The sequence below is a fragment of the Procambarus clarkii genome, chromosome 78, assembly GCF_040958095.1.
Source record: "Procambarus clarkii isolate CNS0578487 chromosome 78, FALCON_Pclarkii_2.0, whole genome shotgun sequence".
NCBI classification, from domain to species: domain Eukaryota; kingdom Metazoa; phylum Arthropoda; class Malacostraca; order Decapoda; family Cambaridae; genus Procambarus; species Procambarus clarkii.
This window is the reverse complement of record NC_091227.1, coordinates 20,724,658-20,742,562: the sequence shown is the minus strand read 5'-3', so window position 1 is coordinate 20,742,562 and position 17,905 is coordinate 20,724,658. Positions and strand designations below refer to the sequence as shown.

General features: G+C 40.4%; 2 protein-coding genes across 4 annotated transcripts in view; both read right to left on the bottom strand.

The window, feature by feature from the left end:
- Window positions 1-4,704: 4,704 nt before the first annotated feature.
- Window positions 4,705-8,701, bottom strand: LOC123745972 (tropomyosin-1). The gene is made up of 4 exons (XM_045727079.2): window positions 8,606-8,701; window positions 6,097-6,615; window positions 5,307-5,432; window positions 4,705-5,192 (listed from the first exon to the last, which is right to left on the bottom strand). Exons 1-4 carry the CDS (start codon window positions 8,630-8,632, stop codon window positions 5,091-5,093), a joined length of 774 nt encoding a protein of 257 aa, XP_045583035.1. The 5' UTR covers window positions 8,633-8,701; the 3' UTR covers window positions 4,705-5,090.
- A 1,634-nt stretch (window positions 8,702-10,335) lies between these two features.
- Window positions 10,336-17,905, bottom strand: part of LOC123745908 (uncharacterized) — a 79,809-nt gene continuing 72,239 nt past the window's right edge. The window contains exons 30-31 of one of the 3 annotated variants that reach the window (XR_011224990.1): window positions 17,439-17,905; window positions 14,759-14,897 (exon numbers count right to left, since the gene is read on the bottom strand). The exon at window positions 17,439-17,905 is cut by the window's right edge and continues 114 nt beyond it. Coding sequence is in view for 1 of the 3 variants with exons in the window: in XM_069314184.1 (XP_069170285.1) it covers window positions 14,747-14,897 (151 nt within the window). In the remaining 2 variants the exon portion in view is untranslated. Of the gene's footprint in view, window positions 14,898-17,438 lie in introns of all 3 variants that reach the window. The other 2 variants (XM_069314184.1, XR_011224991.1) reach the window with 2 other exon arrangements.

Here is a 17,905-nt window from a genome sequence, read left to right as displayed (position 1 = left end):
TCCATAGTTTTATTTTCACAAGTTCTTGGTTCAACCAAAATTCAGGTACATTCCATAATGTACATTGAGTAATATTAATGAAAAAACATATTTTAAAATGTTATTGTACAAAGGTGGAAAAATATAAAAGCCTGTTAAGAACGGAGAAAGGGAATTTGTGTGTGAATCCTTCGCTCATGGCATTTCAGGGTCATTTGATTAATACTTGCATAAGACTGGTAGGCAATTGTTGCTGCTGCCAAATTAAACCTAGTGTCTGTTTTGAATGAACAGCTATACTGGTGGATTAAGTATTTATAACTCACTCATATCGGAGCATTATTAAATTTTGTACAGCATATATGGTACTGTGCTTGCCATTTTGCAGGCCATTTTTTCTTGTGAACTGCCTGATTTATCTCGTCAGAATTAAGCTACTAAAGAAAACAAAATTTTCCACCAGAACACGCTCATGGCTATAATTTTGAGTCTACTTTTTATTTGATATTTCTGAATCGGTGCTTAACCCAACACACTCCTACAGCAACAGCTTCACTTCCCTGCTATGATCACTTTTCTACATCAGTTTAACATAGGTTAGACCCAATAGGATTGACATTAGTCTTTTCTTTCTGGCAAATATGTTCCAATAGTAATTTATTATCATGCAAAACACTTCAATAGTAGTGTGAAATAATCATAGCCTAAACAAGTCTATCACCACTGTTTACTGAAAGCTACTCAATTCCAGACTTGATAACTTTTCAACAACAATTTAGCCTCTTACAATGTTAAAAATCTTCCTCCTATTTAGTCTGGCGGACATAGTTTTCTATTCACAAATGAATTTTCCCTGATTTTACCAAAGGGGTCACCATCTCTCCAGTAACCTCGACGGGAATCGAAAGCTGGAAGCTTGTCAAAGGAAAGTGAAAATCGGTAAAAATACCAGGTCAGCCACACAAGCAACAGGATAACATCAGCAGCATATAAACCATGTTGGAGAGACAAGATTTTTGAGAAAAAGTAAAACACTTACTTATATGCAATTAGTTACCTCGCCCAACCTGACCTCTACCTATGCGGCTGTAAGCCTCTCGCACTTTGACGGGCTCACTATAGTCCGTGATACGTGGAAATTTCTTTGAGTAGCTAATTCTAAATTCAACAAGAACTCGCACTCCATAATCCCTCAACAAAGTTCATCTACAACAGAGTAGCAGAAGGTTTGCCCTCTGCAATATGGTAACTTCAGGCCCCAAGTTAGGTTAAATATCCCGAAAGGAATCCACAGAAATAGCAATTCGCTTGTACATACAGATATAGACTACGTCTAGGTTACAGATGCAACTGGGAAAATAGTGAACCAAGAGTGGGAATGCATCTTCTGCCAAACAATCACAGAAAAGCCACTACCTCCTGGAATGTGAAGCAACCAACGACTTTAGAAGAGCGTTTAAGAGTCCTTAAATCTTGTAGTAACCACCCGGAAGCCATCAACAATGCTACTCTTCCGGTTAAAAAAAGGTGTCCAGCAGCTGGACACCCTCATAAATACTGTTAAGCAGTATCCTTTCTCCCCGCAATAGCAGCCACATAGGAGTGCCAGCTTAAATGCGTGCTCAGCACACAGTATATCCTTTCACAACTAAAGATCACATTCACTCCAAACATCTACCACTTACGGGCTACTCATGCCCGTGCCACCTCTTGGGTGGCTTAATTTTCATCAATCAATCATCAATCCCGCATTATCTCTTGCCCGCCAGCCATTGTCACCTCTACACATCAGCAGCGTAAAACTACATTGTCATGGACAGCCCAGACACGCCAACATGGATCTCTATGCTGCTGACACCCCCATCCCCACCCTCCACCCAGGCCCCTGCTACACCATCCACGTCCTTCGACAATGCAGTCCTACTTGTGTAAAGGAGGAAATGTATATGTTTATCTCTCAGAATGTTCGGTAATAAGTTTATTGCTTGTGATGTGTGTCTATGTATGTATTAACACGATGTACTGAACGGGGTGAGAATAGTAAGTAATTATCAATAGAAGGCACCAAACCGGGAAGGCTATGTAGCACTACCTCATCCCTTTGTGTGTATTTTACCTCAATAAACTTATTTCAATGTTAATTTCAATTTCAATTTCGACAATGCAGATTTCCCCACCACCACCACTTCTGCAGAATTAAGGTAAAGAAATGTTCCTCCCGGCTGCTGCTGGAGTTACATAATTTTTTCTCCTGTGCCATGAGTCTCCATGTGCACACTGACGATTCCCAGCCTCCACGACGCCAGTTTGCTCTGCATCCTGGTCACATATTTCTCATTGTTGCTCAGTTTTGGAGTCATTCATTTTATTTATTAAGTGCCCTTTGTTAATAGTTCTAGTGTTATTTAATTTCTTGAGTTAATTAATAGTTCTAGTTATTCATGTGGCTAGTGCTCCCGATGCCTGAGTTGTTCCTCCCTCGTTGCTAGTATGACCCCCCAGCCTGCCTCCTCCATTTAGCTTAGTTCTTCCCACTGTTATGTTTCCCTTACCCCTCTTTCCACTGCATGCGGAAATTATTCCTCAACTCTTCCCTGCTCATGTGCCCCAGTGTTCCTGTCGCCGTGCTACGATCCAGCTTGCCCTCTCAAGTTGGACCAGTGTTCCCTCCTTGTACCTTTTAGTTTAGTTTAGTTCATTCATTATGCACCCCATACCCATCTCGTGGGCGGTACTGGAAAGGATATTACCACCGCTCGGCTACAAGTACCTCTGGGAGTTTGTAACATCTGCTGATGTAGACTTGACTAAATGTAAACTGTCAGCAGAACTACTGGTATACCTTGCGCCATTATATAATGTTATGTGAAAAAATCGCGAAATTCAGAGAAAACACAATCAATGGAGTCCAAGAAATGTGTAAGTACTTCATTCATAATGAAGTACTACCAGGAATCTTAGCAAAGTATCCAAAATTTGCTTACTGTAGGCAATGAATGCATGCATGACTGTAAAACTGCCGCCCAGTTGGGTGAGTGTGGAGCAAGACTAGTAGTTGTGTCTCACCATAAATGTAAAGTGCCTTGTATAGTGACTGTTGTGAGCTTCTTGTTGAATCACTTGTGATATAAAAAGATTATCGATGTGTGTATGTATTTGTGTAAATGATTGTATATATATGTACATGTATATATACCATTAATAATTGTGTAACTAGCTTTGAAAGATTGTCACTTGCTTAGTTAAATGAACTATCCTGGAAACACAAACCGTAACTGTCTCTATTTTCCGCTTGTTACAACTTGTAATAAAGTTGTTACATCTTGGCTTAACGTGTTTATGACATATTAGAACTTTGTTACAACTTGCTATATTGGTTGTTATAACTGGTTAGGTGTTAAAACTTGTTCGAACATTGTACCAAGGTCGTAGTTTCGGTGTGTGTTTGGCAGGTATGGGATTCAGTTCCTGAACCCATTATGTGCCTCCGTATCCCTTTTACCACCGCCCACGGGATGGGTATGGGGGGTGCATAATAAAGAATCTATTAATTCTCGTGTTCCATCCTCCTTCCACGTGCTCCTCCAAGCCGTGAGTGTTCGTAGTGTTTGCCCTTGAGTTGGTTCTATGCCCCAGTGCTCCCTATGCCCGTGCATCCCTCGCAAATCCTTGGCGTATTGTTTTCGTCTATACTCTGCTTTATCAGTTAATGATAAACCATAGTTAATGATAAACCAGAGTCGTTTTATACAGATTAACGCCAATATTGATGATGTTATAACCACGCGCCAACGAAAGACCCTGTTGTTAACATCAATACATGACTAGGTTAAAATTACAACCCGAATTAAAATTCTGTAGAAAGCAGGGATTTTTTTTTTACATAAACGTAAGCTCCCTTATTGAATGAATAAACATAATATAATCTTATTTTTTATCTAACTTTATTAAAATATATATATATAAAAGATCCATGCTTGTCTTGTAACTTGTAAGGAATCACCAGACACGACTAAACTAGAACATTTGCTGAAAAGATGAACTTTTATTGCAATACTTTCACAGCTAAATATAAGCTGCATTAAGTCTTGAATATGATAGGAATTTCTACACACTGGCAATTTAGCGTAGTTAATAAAGGGAATAATTTGCTGTAGTTTTTTATTTAACCCAATTGGTTTTTTTTATTAAAAATACCACTACACTGTTCTAGGAAACTTTCAACTGAAATACTCAATTGTTCATAAAAAAATAAAGATTTAATTTGGTGTTATGTAAGAACCTTCAATTACACAAAGAAATCCAATTAACGTGATGAATCAATGAGAAAATCAACAGGAGCCATGAGAGAGATTCGAACCTATGGAGTGGGTTCTCACAGGCAAAAACGCTCTAAACCACTACACCACGACATGGTCAAAAGCATTGCATCCTGGAATTCAACTGAATCCTCTAGGGTTCCTGAGGCTTCCACTGAAGCCTATCAAGGATTTCACACAACGAGCCCATTCACTCTAGCTTGTAGTCTAGGAATTCTACTTCTTGCGCTTCTTTGTCCATTTCAAGAGATGCGTAGGAGGTAGAATTCCTAGACTACAAGCCAGAGTGCATGGAGGGGGGCATTGTGCGAAACTATGATATGCTTCAGTGGAAGCCTCGGAAACCCCTAGAGGATTCAGCTAAATCCCAGGTTGCAATGCTTTTGTCCAATGTAGTGGTAGTAGTGGTTTAGAGCGTTTGCCTAAGAATACCCAGTGTATAGGTTCGAATCCTCCTTATGGTTCCTGCTGATTTTCTCAGTAAGAATCTTCATTCTAACGTCAATGCCTAATGAAAACCATTTAAAAGGATAATATATAAGACATTTCATGATCTGGGGATAGGCCAATTCATTCCATTCCAATAGCTCAATTGAACATTGTTATTTTGGAGTCGGTGAAGACAGCTTAACACAACCCCTTAAACGAAACCCGTACATCACCTACAGAAACAACTAGACAAATCAGGACAGTTAAGGATGAAAATAAATAATAATAATGTATGCCGAAATGGAAATCAGTTTTCAAAATCGATGTGACCTGCGTAGTGGATCTCCAGTAAGTTAGGGGGACTTAGTGTGGCCTCCATCCAGCCTCCAGCCTATCCCTTATTTTGGTGACATTCTCCTCCATCTGACTCAACTCCATGGCTAGGCGAGCGTTGCGGGCTGACACCTGTACCATAACCTTAGTTACACAGTGCTAACGATTGCATATTTTACTAAAATTACTTTATATACACACACACACACACTAGGATATATATATATGTGAACAATAAATCAATACCTGGTCTCGATCATTTTGTAGACGCCTCACATGATCATTGTCACGTCGCTGGTATACCCTCACGTCCTGGTTGGCTCTATGTAACTCATCTTGCACTTCTTTTAGCGACTCGTGCTGCATGCTCGCCTTTTTATGTAAAGAAAAAATGGCACATTTTTCATTCAAATAGGTGTGAATCGGCACAATGATAATAATAAGTAACACAAAACCTCTTGGTCACACATCCACAATTAAATTACACACATATATTGCCTGTCTATATTTTTTACAGCAAAATCTAATCGAGTACATGTCTTAAGATTCATGAAAGTTTGTGAAGGAAAGTAATTTCCCATCATGGCTAAAAAATTTAGCGTGGGCCGCCTTAGGAAGGTGTGAGCTGTGCAATGTGGATTAAATAACATGATAAAATACTGTACATAAATGGATTAACTGAATTTAAATTGCTTATATGCCCGAAACGCTTTGCGTAATAGTTGCTTTAGGCATTGTATGTACTAGCCCTAACTATAAATCCATCACTCTTTGTAAAATCTCTTTTATGTATGTACCTTATCCTAAATAAACATTTTGATTTTTTTTTAAATTGCTTTCAGCTTGGAATCAATAAAATTTTAAAACTATATACACGATATCGAAGTAATGTTTAGCAGTTACACTAGTATGAATAGAGAAAGTTTGTGCAATGCATATAAAAAAGGAAAAATATTTGGTTAGCTCTAGCAGACTTAAGAAATCTTTGTCTAAGTGATTCATTTAAATAGTATAGCCTGGCTCCTTGATGGCTCACCCGCTTCTCTAGATGATCTTTGCGTTGCGTGAGGCTGTCCACCTGGTCCCTAAGGCGAGGCAGTTTTCCAACCATGCCTTTGAGAGAATCCCGATGCTCCCTGAGAGAGGCAACGCTCTGGCGTGCTTGAATCACCTGCTCTTCCTCAGGAGTGTTACGCATACGTCTGGTCTTCAAAATCTCCTCCCAAGCATTCATCCGTCGCTCCACCACCTTAGCCACAACCTCTAACCGCGCTATGTCGTCCTTTACAATCGTTTTCTTGTGTTGTAGTTCTGCCAAGCGAGTATTAGCGTTATTTATTCTCTCTCGCTCAATCAGGAAGGATTCGTGACACTTCCGGAGGTTATTGCGGGTGCTGCGTGTACGACTCTCTATCAAGTCCTGCTCTTCCAGTAAGTGATTGTACCGCTTGTTGGCCTCCTGTAGTTGCTTGGTGGATTGCGCTGCTTTTGCCTCTGCTGCTGTCAGCTGTTCATCCACTTTCTGCGCCTCCAGACGCAGCTTCATAACAGAATCCTGAAATATGCATTAGCCGTGTACCTATTGCGTTTCTATTTTTACTGCAGTGGATGACCAAATATTACAGCCACTTATTTCAATTTATATGCATTTATAATTAAAAAATATATCGGATGAACACTTTTCCCAAGTATTCTAAAATGTAATATCCAATCAGAACAAATCATTGTATAAACACAGTATTTTTATCCAATCAGAACAAATCATTGTATAAAAACAGTATTTTATAAGTATGAAAATTAATATAATAAAACAGTCAGTGTTACAAGGGTTTGTACCCAAATGTGGTCATATTTAACTGAATGATAATAGAATAACTTTTGTCATGGCCACTGGCATAAGCCTAAAGAAAATTCAAGCATAAATCAGACAATTTTGTTTTAATTTAGTAGAGCACTGTGACTTGTTTTACTGTGGGTCTACACTATCATCGATCATTACTGTTTAATACTCCGTGGGCCTACAATATATCTTGAGATAATTTCGGGGCTTAGCGTCTCCGCGGGCCCGGTCCTCGACCAGGTCTCCTTTTTGTTACACACCCCCAGGAAGCAGCCCGTAACAGCTGTCTAACTCCCAGGTACCTATTTACTGCTAGGCTACTTACTGCTATATCAGCGATATTGTAGTACGATACCCAGTGTTGAGGGGGGCTTGACGGCTGAGTGGACAGCACTCGGTGCTTGTAATCCTAGGGTCCGGGGATCGATCCCCGGCGATGGCGGAAATAAATGGGCAGTGTCTTTCACCCTGATATCCTGTTCATCTAGCAGTAAAAGGTACCTAGGGAGTTACAGCTGCTACGGGCTGCTTCCTGGAGTGTGTGTGTGTGTGTGTGTGGGGGGGGGGGATTGTTAATTGACAGTTGAGAGGCGGGCCCAGAGCCAGAGCTCAATCCCCGCAAGCACAACTAGGTGACTACACTCAGCGATCGTTATCATATTTCGAAATGTGCTCACCTAGTTGTGCTTGTGGGGGAGGGGGGTTGAGGTCTGGCTCTTTGGTCCCGCCTCTCCACTGTCAATCAACTGGTGGATTTTCAATGTGGACTGGAAAAACTTACAACTTTCAATGTTATCTTGAGATGATTTCGGGGCTTTAGTGTCCCCGCGGCCCGGTCCTCGACCAGGCCTCCACCCCCAGGAAGCAGCCCGTGACAGCTGACTAACACCCAGGTACCTATTTTACTGCTAGGTAACAGGGGCATAGGGTGAAAGAAACTCTGCCCATTGTTTCTCGCCGGCGCCCGAGATCGAACCCGGGACCACAGGATCACAAGTCCAGCTTGCTGTCCGCTCGGCTCCCTTAATAAGCCGGTCATGTGAGCAGACTTATCTCCTGGTTTACTAAGGTAAAGATGAGTTTACTTGCAGTGTTCACAGTTTACTTGAGACGCCAGCTACTGCGTCTGGCCGACATGTATCCTGTGTCTCCTTCCTGAGCGGTCCACGGTTTTCACATCGTAATTTAGATATTTTCGTAGGACACCATGAATCATGGTAAGCAAATTCAACAGTTGGATATATTACATCATTGTAAACCGGTTAATGTAACTTGATTGTTGAATTTAGCAACAGCCGAAGAGATTTTTTAAATCTATGAGGATCCGGGAGCCGGTCGGCCGAGCAGACAGCACGCTGGGCTTGTGATCCTGTGGTCCTGGGTTCGATCCCAGGCGCCGACGAGAAACAATGGGCAGTTTCTTTCACCCTATGCCCCTGTTACCTAGCAGTAAAATAGGTACCTGGGTGTTAGTCAGCTGTCACGGGCTGCTTCCTGGGGGTGGAGGCCTGGTCGAGGACCGGGCCGCGGGGACACTAAAGCCCCGAAATCATCTCAAGATAACCATTCGGCGCCATTTGCAACCACGATGACAATTAACGAAATACTTCCAAGGAAAAAACAACAACATATATTTCACATTCATTCTACATCCAGAGGACGAACACTCAGCCAAACTCTGGTAGTACGTGTACTCAAGACGTACCTGCATACACATTTGTTTGGACTCCATGATGAGGACACGTGTCGCCGCCGCCGCCGCTGCCTGACGTACTCTCCCTCACGCTCCGTCTGGCGCCAGTGGGGCTAACATTTATACTAATTATATTTTTATATCTTATTTCAATATTTTTTGGTGTTGGATCAGTGTTCTTAGTATATACTCAGGAAGATATATATTTTATAAGTTATTTCAAATTTTGGTTTGACATCTTCGTGGAAATTGGTGATTTTTTTTAGATTCAAAACAAAGAAGAAAGAGTTATGGACTTCGAGAATTTAAATACTATGACGTCACTTGCTGATTCACCCAATCGCTATTTTCCATAACAAATTCAAATTTAATGGTAACAAAAATAAGTCTAGAAGGTAAATTAATATTAGTGAAAGCTCTATATTAATTTAAGCAATATTTACATACAAATCTTTTTTTTAAACAATACAATAAATATGTTCAGGTATACCATTTTCTTTTCAACATTTCAATTTTCTTTTAACTTTTTTTTTAATTTTGCATATATAAGTTCTAATATAGATTGTAGAATGTTTAAGCGAAATTAAGAGTTTAGTCTGGCAGTGCCTATATATTTATATGAGTAAATGAGTTTAATATCCATATACAAGTAAAGCTCCAAAGTTTGGTATCATTCACGCCAGGATGAAATATAAATAACAACTAAAAAAAAAGAGACATTCCAAATGTAAAAAGAACTATCAATACAGAGACTTTTCAAAATAAAAAATATCGATATAAATCGCGTCTTTTTCCAAGCTACGAAAGCCAATTTTTTCGAAAAAAAAGTCTGGGGCATTTCTCTAGTGCTGACATTTCTTCTCATCTTCTATAACCTGTAAACCTATTTCCCATGAACATGGATATCCAAGCCTGATACGATGAAAGTGCACTTTTGTTTTTCTATTGCTCCTTTTCATCAAAATGATGACCACACCACACCACACCAGCACCATTCCTCTCCCCCCCCCTGTCCAATCCCAAATCCTTATCCTGGCCCCTTCCAAGTGCTATAGTCATAATGGCTTGGCGCTTTCCCCCTGATAGTTCCTTTCTAACATCGATAGACAGACCTCGCTGTATCCTAGTGGCAGGTGTGGTCTATTATTACAATACATGCTTAATTCTGAGGCTGAAGACGTGGTTGGTCTAGTTGATCACTGTTCTGCTCTCATTTTCTCAGGTTGGCAGGTTGAGTAAGGAGGTTTGACTACGTTAATTGAAAGTTCCCTCTTTTAACCTTACCGAGTAGGCCGGACGACTCAAACAGAAAACGGAACAGTACGTCACTTTTGTGAGTCGATTTCATTTCAAATTACGTCCAAATTTGGCCATAGTGCGCATACGAGCCAAAAGTGACGTTATTTTTAAGAGGACGGGTTGGTCTACCTACCTTGCTCTCTGTATCAGCTCAATTGCCTGAGTTTCTGGCCTCCCACTCTATTTTCATGTGATTGAAATCTTTCATGATTTAGAAGTTATGCTTCTAAGGTGCTTTCGCATCTTAAACATTGAAATAACATGTCAATGTTATTTTAGCGTTGCCAGGAATATATTTATTGCATTGAAACCAAAATGACTGTTGCTCTGGACGATGAGCATCAAGCCAATGGCCAAATATTCAAATTTCGTGCAAAATATATCACCTTAGGATAATGAAGATGCAATCTCCCAGATGTCAGAGATGAAATAAAACAAGGACAAAGCAGCATATTTTTTAATGGCGGGCACCAAGTGCCCTGTTTACACCAGTTGACTTGAGACGCCTCACACCACCACGAGTAACCGTACAAACACACAACGTAACGGTCCCTATGATGATTCCCTTCTTACAACTTGTAATAAAGTTTTAACAGCTTGTTATAACGTTTTTATGACGTATTAGAACGTTGTTACAACTTGTTATATTGGTTGTTACAATTGTTTGGTGTTAAACCTTGTTCGAACGTTGTAGTAACGTCGTAGTTTCGTCGTGTTTGGAGGGTTATAGTATCTTATTTGTCTTGGATGTGACTAGGAACTAGCCTTCAGGACCAGTTCTTGTGTTGAGGTCTAGCATGAAACCTGACTTACCTAACCTAACCCTAAGGTATCGTGCAAATTAGATTAGAATTATTTTGATTCAGTTGCTTCAGCAGGTTTTCATAGTTCATTGCCGTCTTAAAACTCAAGAATACAATCTGTTTGAGTAATGGACAAGTCAAATGTTCAACAACCACGTACGCCTGGTCCTGATGGCCCTTTCTAGTGATATACTGTACTATATATACACCAGGGGCTAGATTCACGAAGCAGTTACGCAAGTACTTACGAACGTGTACATCTTTCCTCAATCTTTGACGCCTTTGGTTACGTTTATTAAACAATTTACAAGCATAAAAACTTCCCAATCAACTGTTGTTATTGTTATAAACAGCCTCCTGGTGCTTCGGAGCTCATTAACCGTTTAATAATTTTAAACAAAGCCGCCAAAGATTGAGAAAAGATAGACAGGTTCCTAAGTGCTTGCGTAACTGCTTCGTGAATCTGGACCCAGAGTTGTACAGTCTTGCTACGATATGTAAGTGATAATGTTGATATCCATTAGGGCGCAACCCTGGGATGCATTTCACGTTGAATATATTTCCTCAAAATCCTTATATGCTACTGAATAAAACCATTAGTTTTTTTTTATAAACATACTTGTTTGGACTGCCTACTTCCGAAAACTACTTTAATGTAAAAACATATAGTTCTATTTTTTTTGTCAAAATCACGGTCATGTTACCAGCCTAAATCTCTTAAATGATTCTGTACCTTGCTATAGAAACTAGTACCATTATCAGGAACTGTGAACATAGGAGGTATTTTTGTCAGAAAAGTTGGCAAATCGTGTTTTCCAGTGGATATAGTAATGCTGAAGCCGATAACTTTGACATGCTCTATTTTGATACTTTTGTCCGAAATCACAAACCAAAAAAATAACAAGAGGCAAGCGAGGCTACAAACAGCCATAACTTGTGAGCGAGAGAGGGAGGGGATGGATGTATAAAGCCTTAAGTTTTGCGTCTAATTGCATTGTTTTAGTGCTTACAAAGCCACTGAGAACAGCATAAGGCGATGTACACAATGTCAGGGTACTTGTCTGAGGGCATGATGGCAACTACGGATCTGGTGAACAGTCATACATAGAAATCTCGTGTGAATGTGTAGAAGCTGGGTCAGGTACGGCTTAAAACTTTTTGTGAAAGAAAGACTCAGGCGTCTAGGGTGACCCTGGACGCCAGTTCAATTCCACCGCATTGCTCCGAAAGTTTCTCACTCAGACAATGGTCACACACAAGGTCAGAGAGTACCCCCTTCCTCCTCACACAGCTCAAGGGCCAGAGTCCTATCCCTCTATGGAAGAAAAAAAAAAGCTAAAGTAAACAAATCCGCTATAAAAGCAGGCAGGAATGTACTTGAGGGCACGGGAGACATCTCCCGTCACGCAGGGTGCAGTCGCACCTCCACAGATCTTCAGTATCATCAATTGATACTGGGAATGACTCAAAAGGGCCAACACTTACAGGCTCATTCGAGGCAGTTCCTGTTTATGTACACCCAAACTCATTCATATATTCTTCCATAAATCATCAAGCCTCTCTCCAAACCAGTATTTATCCAGGTCTTTCCTGAATCTAAGCTTACCCAAGTTATTTCCATTGCTTAGTTTTATTTTTGTGTTGATAGATTTGAAATCGAACATGTTTATGCGGGAAGACCCTTTGACAAGTCGGATGTTATTGTTGATCAGTATCAAATTCAATTAAGTCTGGTTCGAGAGAAATGCCCTGAATAGTGGAGTCTGATTAGAACAATGGAAAATAGGTCAGCATATCCTCTGGAAAATAGGTTAGCATATCCTCTGGAAAATAGGTTAGCATATCCTCTGGAAAATAGGTTAGCATATCCTCTGGAAAATAGGTTAGCATATCCTCTGGAAAATAGGTTAGCATATCCTCTGGAAAATAGGTCAGCATATCCTCTGGAAATAATGGTTTGTCACCTTTTCCTCAAAACATTCCTCCAAAACTTTACTCAGTAACATATCTGGGAATCTGTATTATTCTACTTAATTCCTCAGGCACTTTGTAACAAAATATAAACTAGATGATTTGTATTTTTTATTTGAATGAATCGATTTGCACATTAAAAAAGTATCTTTTTTTAACTTTGTGTGATCGATATGTCAGTCTGCATCAGTTATCCAGACACTGTACAGTTATCATACTGACTTAATAATATATCCACGGACTTTACCTCTGTAAAGGTATTGATATCGGGGCAATAGTTATCAACATTTAGTATAACACCCTGTAAATTCCTAATTTGTATATGTATCTGCAGACATCTTAAATATAAAACAACAAACAAACAAATGTTGCCTCATGCAGGCTATGAGTCACAATAACGTGGCTAAATTATGTTGACCAGACCACACACTAGAAAGTGAAGGGACGACGACGTTTCGGTCCGTCCTGGACCATTCTCAAGGACTTGAGAATGGTCCAGGACGGACCGTAACGTCGTCGTCCCTTGACCTTCTAGTGTGTGGTCTGGTCAACAAATGTTGCCTCGTTTCCATACACTAAACTTGAGTGTTTCTATACAATAAATAACTAGGGGTAACATAATATAATAATTGGTTTAGAAGAATATCAATTTGAAGACAAAATCTTGACTAGGACGTAAGACTGGCGGCCATTACCACTCAGTCACATGTACACACATGTTAACTTATACCTGCTCGAGCAGAAGCTGCTAAACATCTACAGTTTTATTCATAAACTTATTTACATCTCTCAATTACACTTACATTCATGTAGGGTGAGAATTTCTCAAGAAAATAAGTAACACAAAATAGACATTTACTGATTACACATTCAACTGAGCGCTCGAAATTGTGTTGTCAAGCTAGGGGGCTCCTCGCTACATATCACAGTCGTTGACGACGTTTTTAACACACAACACGAACCAATTTGCTGCAGATGAGGACAAGCTGTGATGTTGAGACCATATTGCCACGAGCAGGAGGGAGCAAACGTCGGCCACTGTGCTATCTCACAATGTTCCTACGACTAGCACTGTGCTATTCTCATACTCTTCCTACGACTAGCACTGCGCTATATCAATTCTTTCAGTTGTCACTGTGGCGTTCTAACAACACCACTACGGCCGGCACTGCGGTATAATATATATATATATATATATATATATATATATATATATATATATATATATATATATATATATATATATATATATATATATATATATTACGGCTACGTACTTCAAATTTAACTGACAAAAACCACGACTAACATTCTTAAGTATGATATCACACAGTCAGATATCAATGTTTAGGAGGCACCTTAGGTTGCTACACTCTGGTGGTAATGTATACTATCAGATCTGTGTATCTTAAGTCTGCTCTTGTTTTCTAGACTTTAGTGAGTAACCTTCAAAAATAGATAACAAAAGATAGCAGATTACAGCAACATTGCTAGCAGATTAATGTACAGTTAGGACTAAATTAACAGTTAACTTAAAGCCAAGACTGGACTACAGTTAGTCTTCAACCAGGTTAGAGTCTAGTACATTGTATAACAAACTACAGTTAGACTGCAGTCCCTGTTCAGAGTATAGCCAGGCTACAGTCAGATAACAGATCAAAAGAGTGAATTCAAAGTACAGACAAACTGCTGTTGGATTACATTTAGACAAGAGTAAAGATTACAGCCAAACAGCAGGCTACAGGCAGGCCCCTTTTCTGCCAAACAGCAGGCTACAGGCAGGCCCCTTTTCTGCCAAACAGCAGGCTACAGCCAGGCCCCGTTACAGCCAAACAGCAGGCTACAGCCAGGCCCCGTTACAGCCAAACAGCAGGCTACAGCCAGGCCCCTTTACAGCCAAACAGCAGGCTACAGCCAGGCCCCGTTACAGCCAAACAGCAGGCTACAGCCAGGCCCCGTTACAGCCAAACAGCAGGCTACAGCCAGGCCCCGTTACAGCCAAACATCGCCCAGTCTCCATCGAGCTCGTCAGTGCGAAGGAGGGAAAGGGGGGTGATGGTGGTGTCACATGAAACTAAGACTAGTAGTAATCGATGGGATCGTCGTCAGTGAAATTGTAGGTCCTCCTGACGAGGACGTGCTGCTGGCCTCTGTCGTCTGCAGGAGTATTGGGGAGGGAGTTATCGGAGGGCCTGACCAGTTGGATCCGCCGCTCCTGGGACGCGGAGAACCTGCAGGGGAAGGAGAGAAGGTTCTCATTAATGCACGATGCTACGCTCAGATGAGCTTCTACTCTACGCGGTAGAAACAGTCTAAGCTACTCTATCCCATTGAGATGTCTTGTCTCAATCAACATACTTGAACTTGAATTGAACTTGAGCTACTACACGCATGAACCGTCTCTTTGTTACTATCGTTCTCAGACTTGTATGATGTGGGGTTGTTAATGCTATTCTCATATATTCGTCTTGTACTTTATCTAGCACGGTAAATTACTAGTCTTTTGTATGTTGCTTTTCTTCCATGTATGAGAGAAGGTGCAGAGCTTCTTCATCCAGATAAGATGACCTATCCACTGACGTGACTACTTTTATAGATAAATATTGTGATGCAAAACTTTCACCATTAATCCAAATATCCACCCATCCATCTACCTATATATCCACAATTCAACCATCCATTCGTCTAACCAATTGTCTCAGTAACTATATGTCAGCCAATTTATACATATACATATATCTGAAATGGATGAATCCATTTCTCACAACTAATATGATTATATCTCCTACATTCTCCAATACTACCAACTAAAAGATGTTAGATTCACCAGGCCTTTGCAGACAATCCGAACTGATCCATATATCCCCAGATCCCTTTACAAGGATACCCAAGCTTCTCTCTCTCTCTCTCCCTCTTAATCTTGGAACTGTCTTAACCCTATAATTAAGATGTCAATGACCAGCGGAGCGAGCGATCGACTAATTAGACGAAATACTCATTGTTAAATTTATACCCGCGAAGCTACAAGAATCAGGACTTATTACTAAAGAGAATTTCTCCTAAAGGCTTCCCAAAATACTGGCTGAGGCGTCTGGCCCCGCGGTCATAATGCCATAACAGTCATTTTATTGATGTTAAAATATATATATTATTTTACATGTAAAACTGAGGTCGACCTACTTATGTAGACGAGGGCTAGTTTAGCCCTTATCTATGACCTCGATGACGGCTACTTGTGACGAGGCCTACTTAAGGTTGAGTTCTACTAAAGTGGACGAGGCTCACTCAGTTCAAGAGACCTAAGACTTAAGAATGAGACCTACTTTAAGGTCTTTGGGTTATTAAGATCTATAACAAGAAATATTCTGACTATCGTCACCAGGAGTCACAAGGACAATAAGTAACAAAATCAGCCTTCTCGTGTATACTCTTGAAAATCATACACTTGTATATTTGTATACTTAACAATATTATGATAAGTTCCAGATACAGAAGACACTTGCATCTACACACAGCGCCTTGCCAAGAGCTATTTGTCACGCGCAAACTCATGCTTAGATTGTTAGTTCTGCCTTACCTGGCTAACACTTTTAGTGTTAATTATACCTTACCTGGCTAACACCTTTAGTGTTAATTATACCTTACTTGGCTAACATACTGTTAATTACACCTTACCTGGCTAACACCTTTGGTGTTAATTATACCTTACTTGGCTAACATACTGTTAATTACACCTTACCTGGATAACACCTTTAGTGTTAATTATTCCCCACCTGAAGCATGTGTAAATAGTGATCTACCTCCATTATTACAAAAAGACGAGCTAATTTATAATTAATTTTTGTACAATGTATAATTCAAATATATTAAATTTATCATGTAAACTTTGTGTGTCTTTTCAATATTTGTATTCTGCAATATATATTATATCACACACACACACACACACACACACACACACACACACACACACACACACACACACACACACACACACACACACACACACACACACTCCCGTTAATATTTATATTCACATCTCTCTTACTCTGTAATGTACTGATAATCTAACTACAAACATGCACAAAATCCAGATAATGTACTTGCATAGAATAGAATTAAATGTTATATGCACTATACCTGTAAGTGGGACATTGCTATTCATAAAAGCGAACAATTTAGTGTAGCGAGTTAATAAGATTCCCGTTTAGATCACTTTAAACTACAAGAACACTACACAACTACTATTGGGCTAACATGTTTTATTTCCGACCATTTATAATGTTTATTAATGAAGTTTATTAATAATACACGGATATACATTCACGCATGCAGTAACTACAAAGCCATTAAACAACAAGCAGGTCTTACAGCAGAAAACATCAAGAGAACATTATTCATTACGATGAAGGATCAAGATGAGGCATTAAATTATTAGAGGCATTATAACGCTCAATCGAGCTGAAGAAGTTCATGGAATAGAGCTCAGGCGACAGCCACCATCACAACAGTCTTATGCTCCAGTCGTCCTGAAGAGTTTGTATGGTTGGATTGTAACACAGATATCACCCGTCCACTCATCGAGCATAAAGGAGCACAGTGTATGAAGCTAAGGCAATGCACACACACTAAAAGTTTGCTATCACTATATGGAAAATGTTCAAAATTCAAGTCAAACTGAGGGAGAATTGTCACTATAGATGCAATGAATGTTCAAGATGCAAGTGTTCAACACTGATATTTAAATTCAAGATGTATTTAAAAAAACGAACCGTCGCAACCTAGTTGGTAAGTGAGTGGGAAGTTGTGTCCGTCAGTCGCTGGCGCCCGGCAGGGTCTGCTGCATGCCCGCCTCCTTCCATAGAGATGGCGCTGTGGGAGCTGCGGACCCTCCTGCTGACTGAACTGGCAGGCCTTGTTGACTCACGACCCCGGGAGGTGATGGCTCTTGACGGCCCTCGTGATCCCTGCAATGACTCTGGTGTGCTCTTTGGGGAGGTGTTTGGAGTGGAGCGACACACGGGAGGGGTGAGGCTCCGGACCGTGAAGTTCGTGATACCCACGTCGGGAGAGGCTCTGCCTCCTGAAGTGGTAGTTCGTTCCCTTGAAGGCGTCAGGTGACCTAATGAGGGGACAATTCTTTCGGCAGAGGGGGTTTGTCTGCCCATCGAAGGGGTAGTTCTGCCCCCCGCGGGGGACGCAGTTCTTCCTAGTGAAGAGAGAGCTCTCTCAGCTGCAG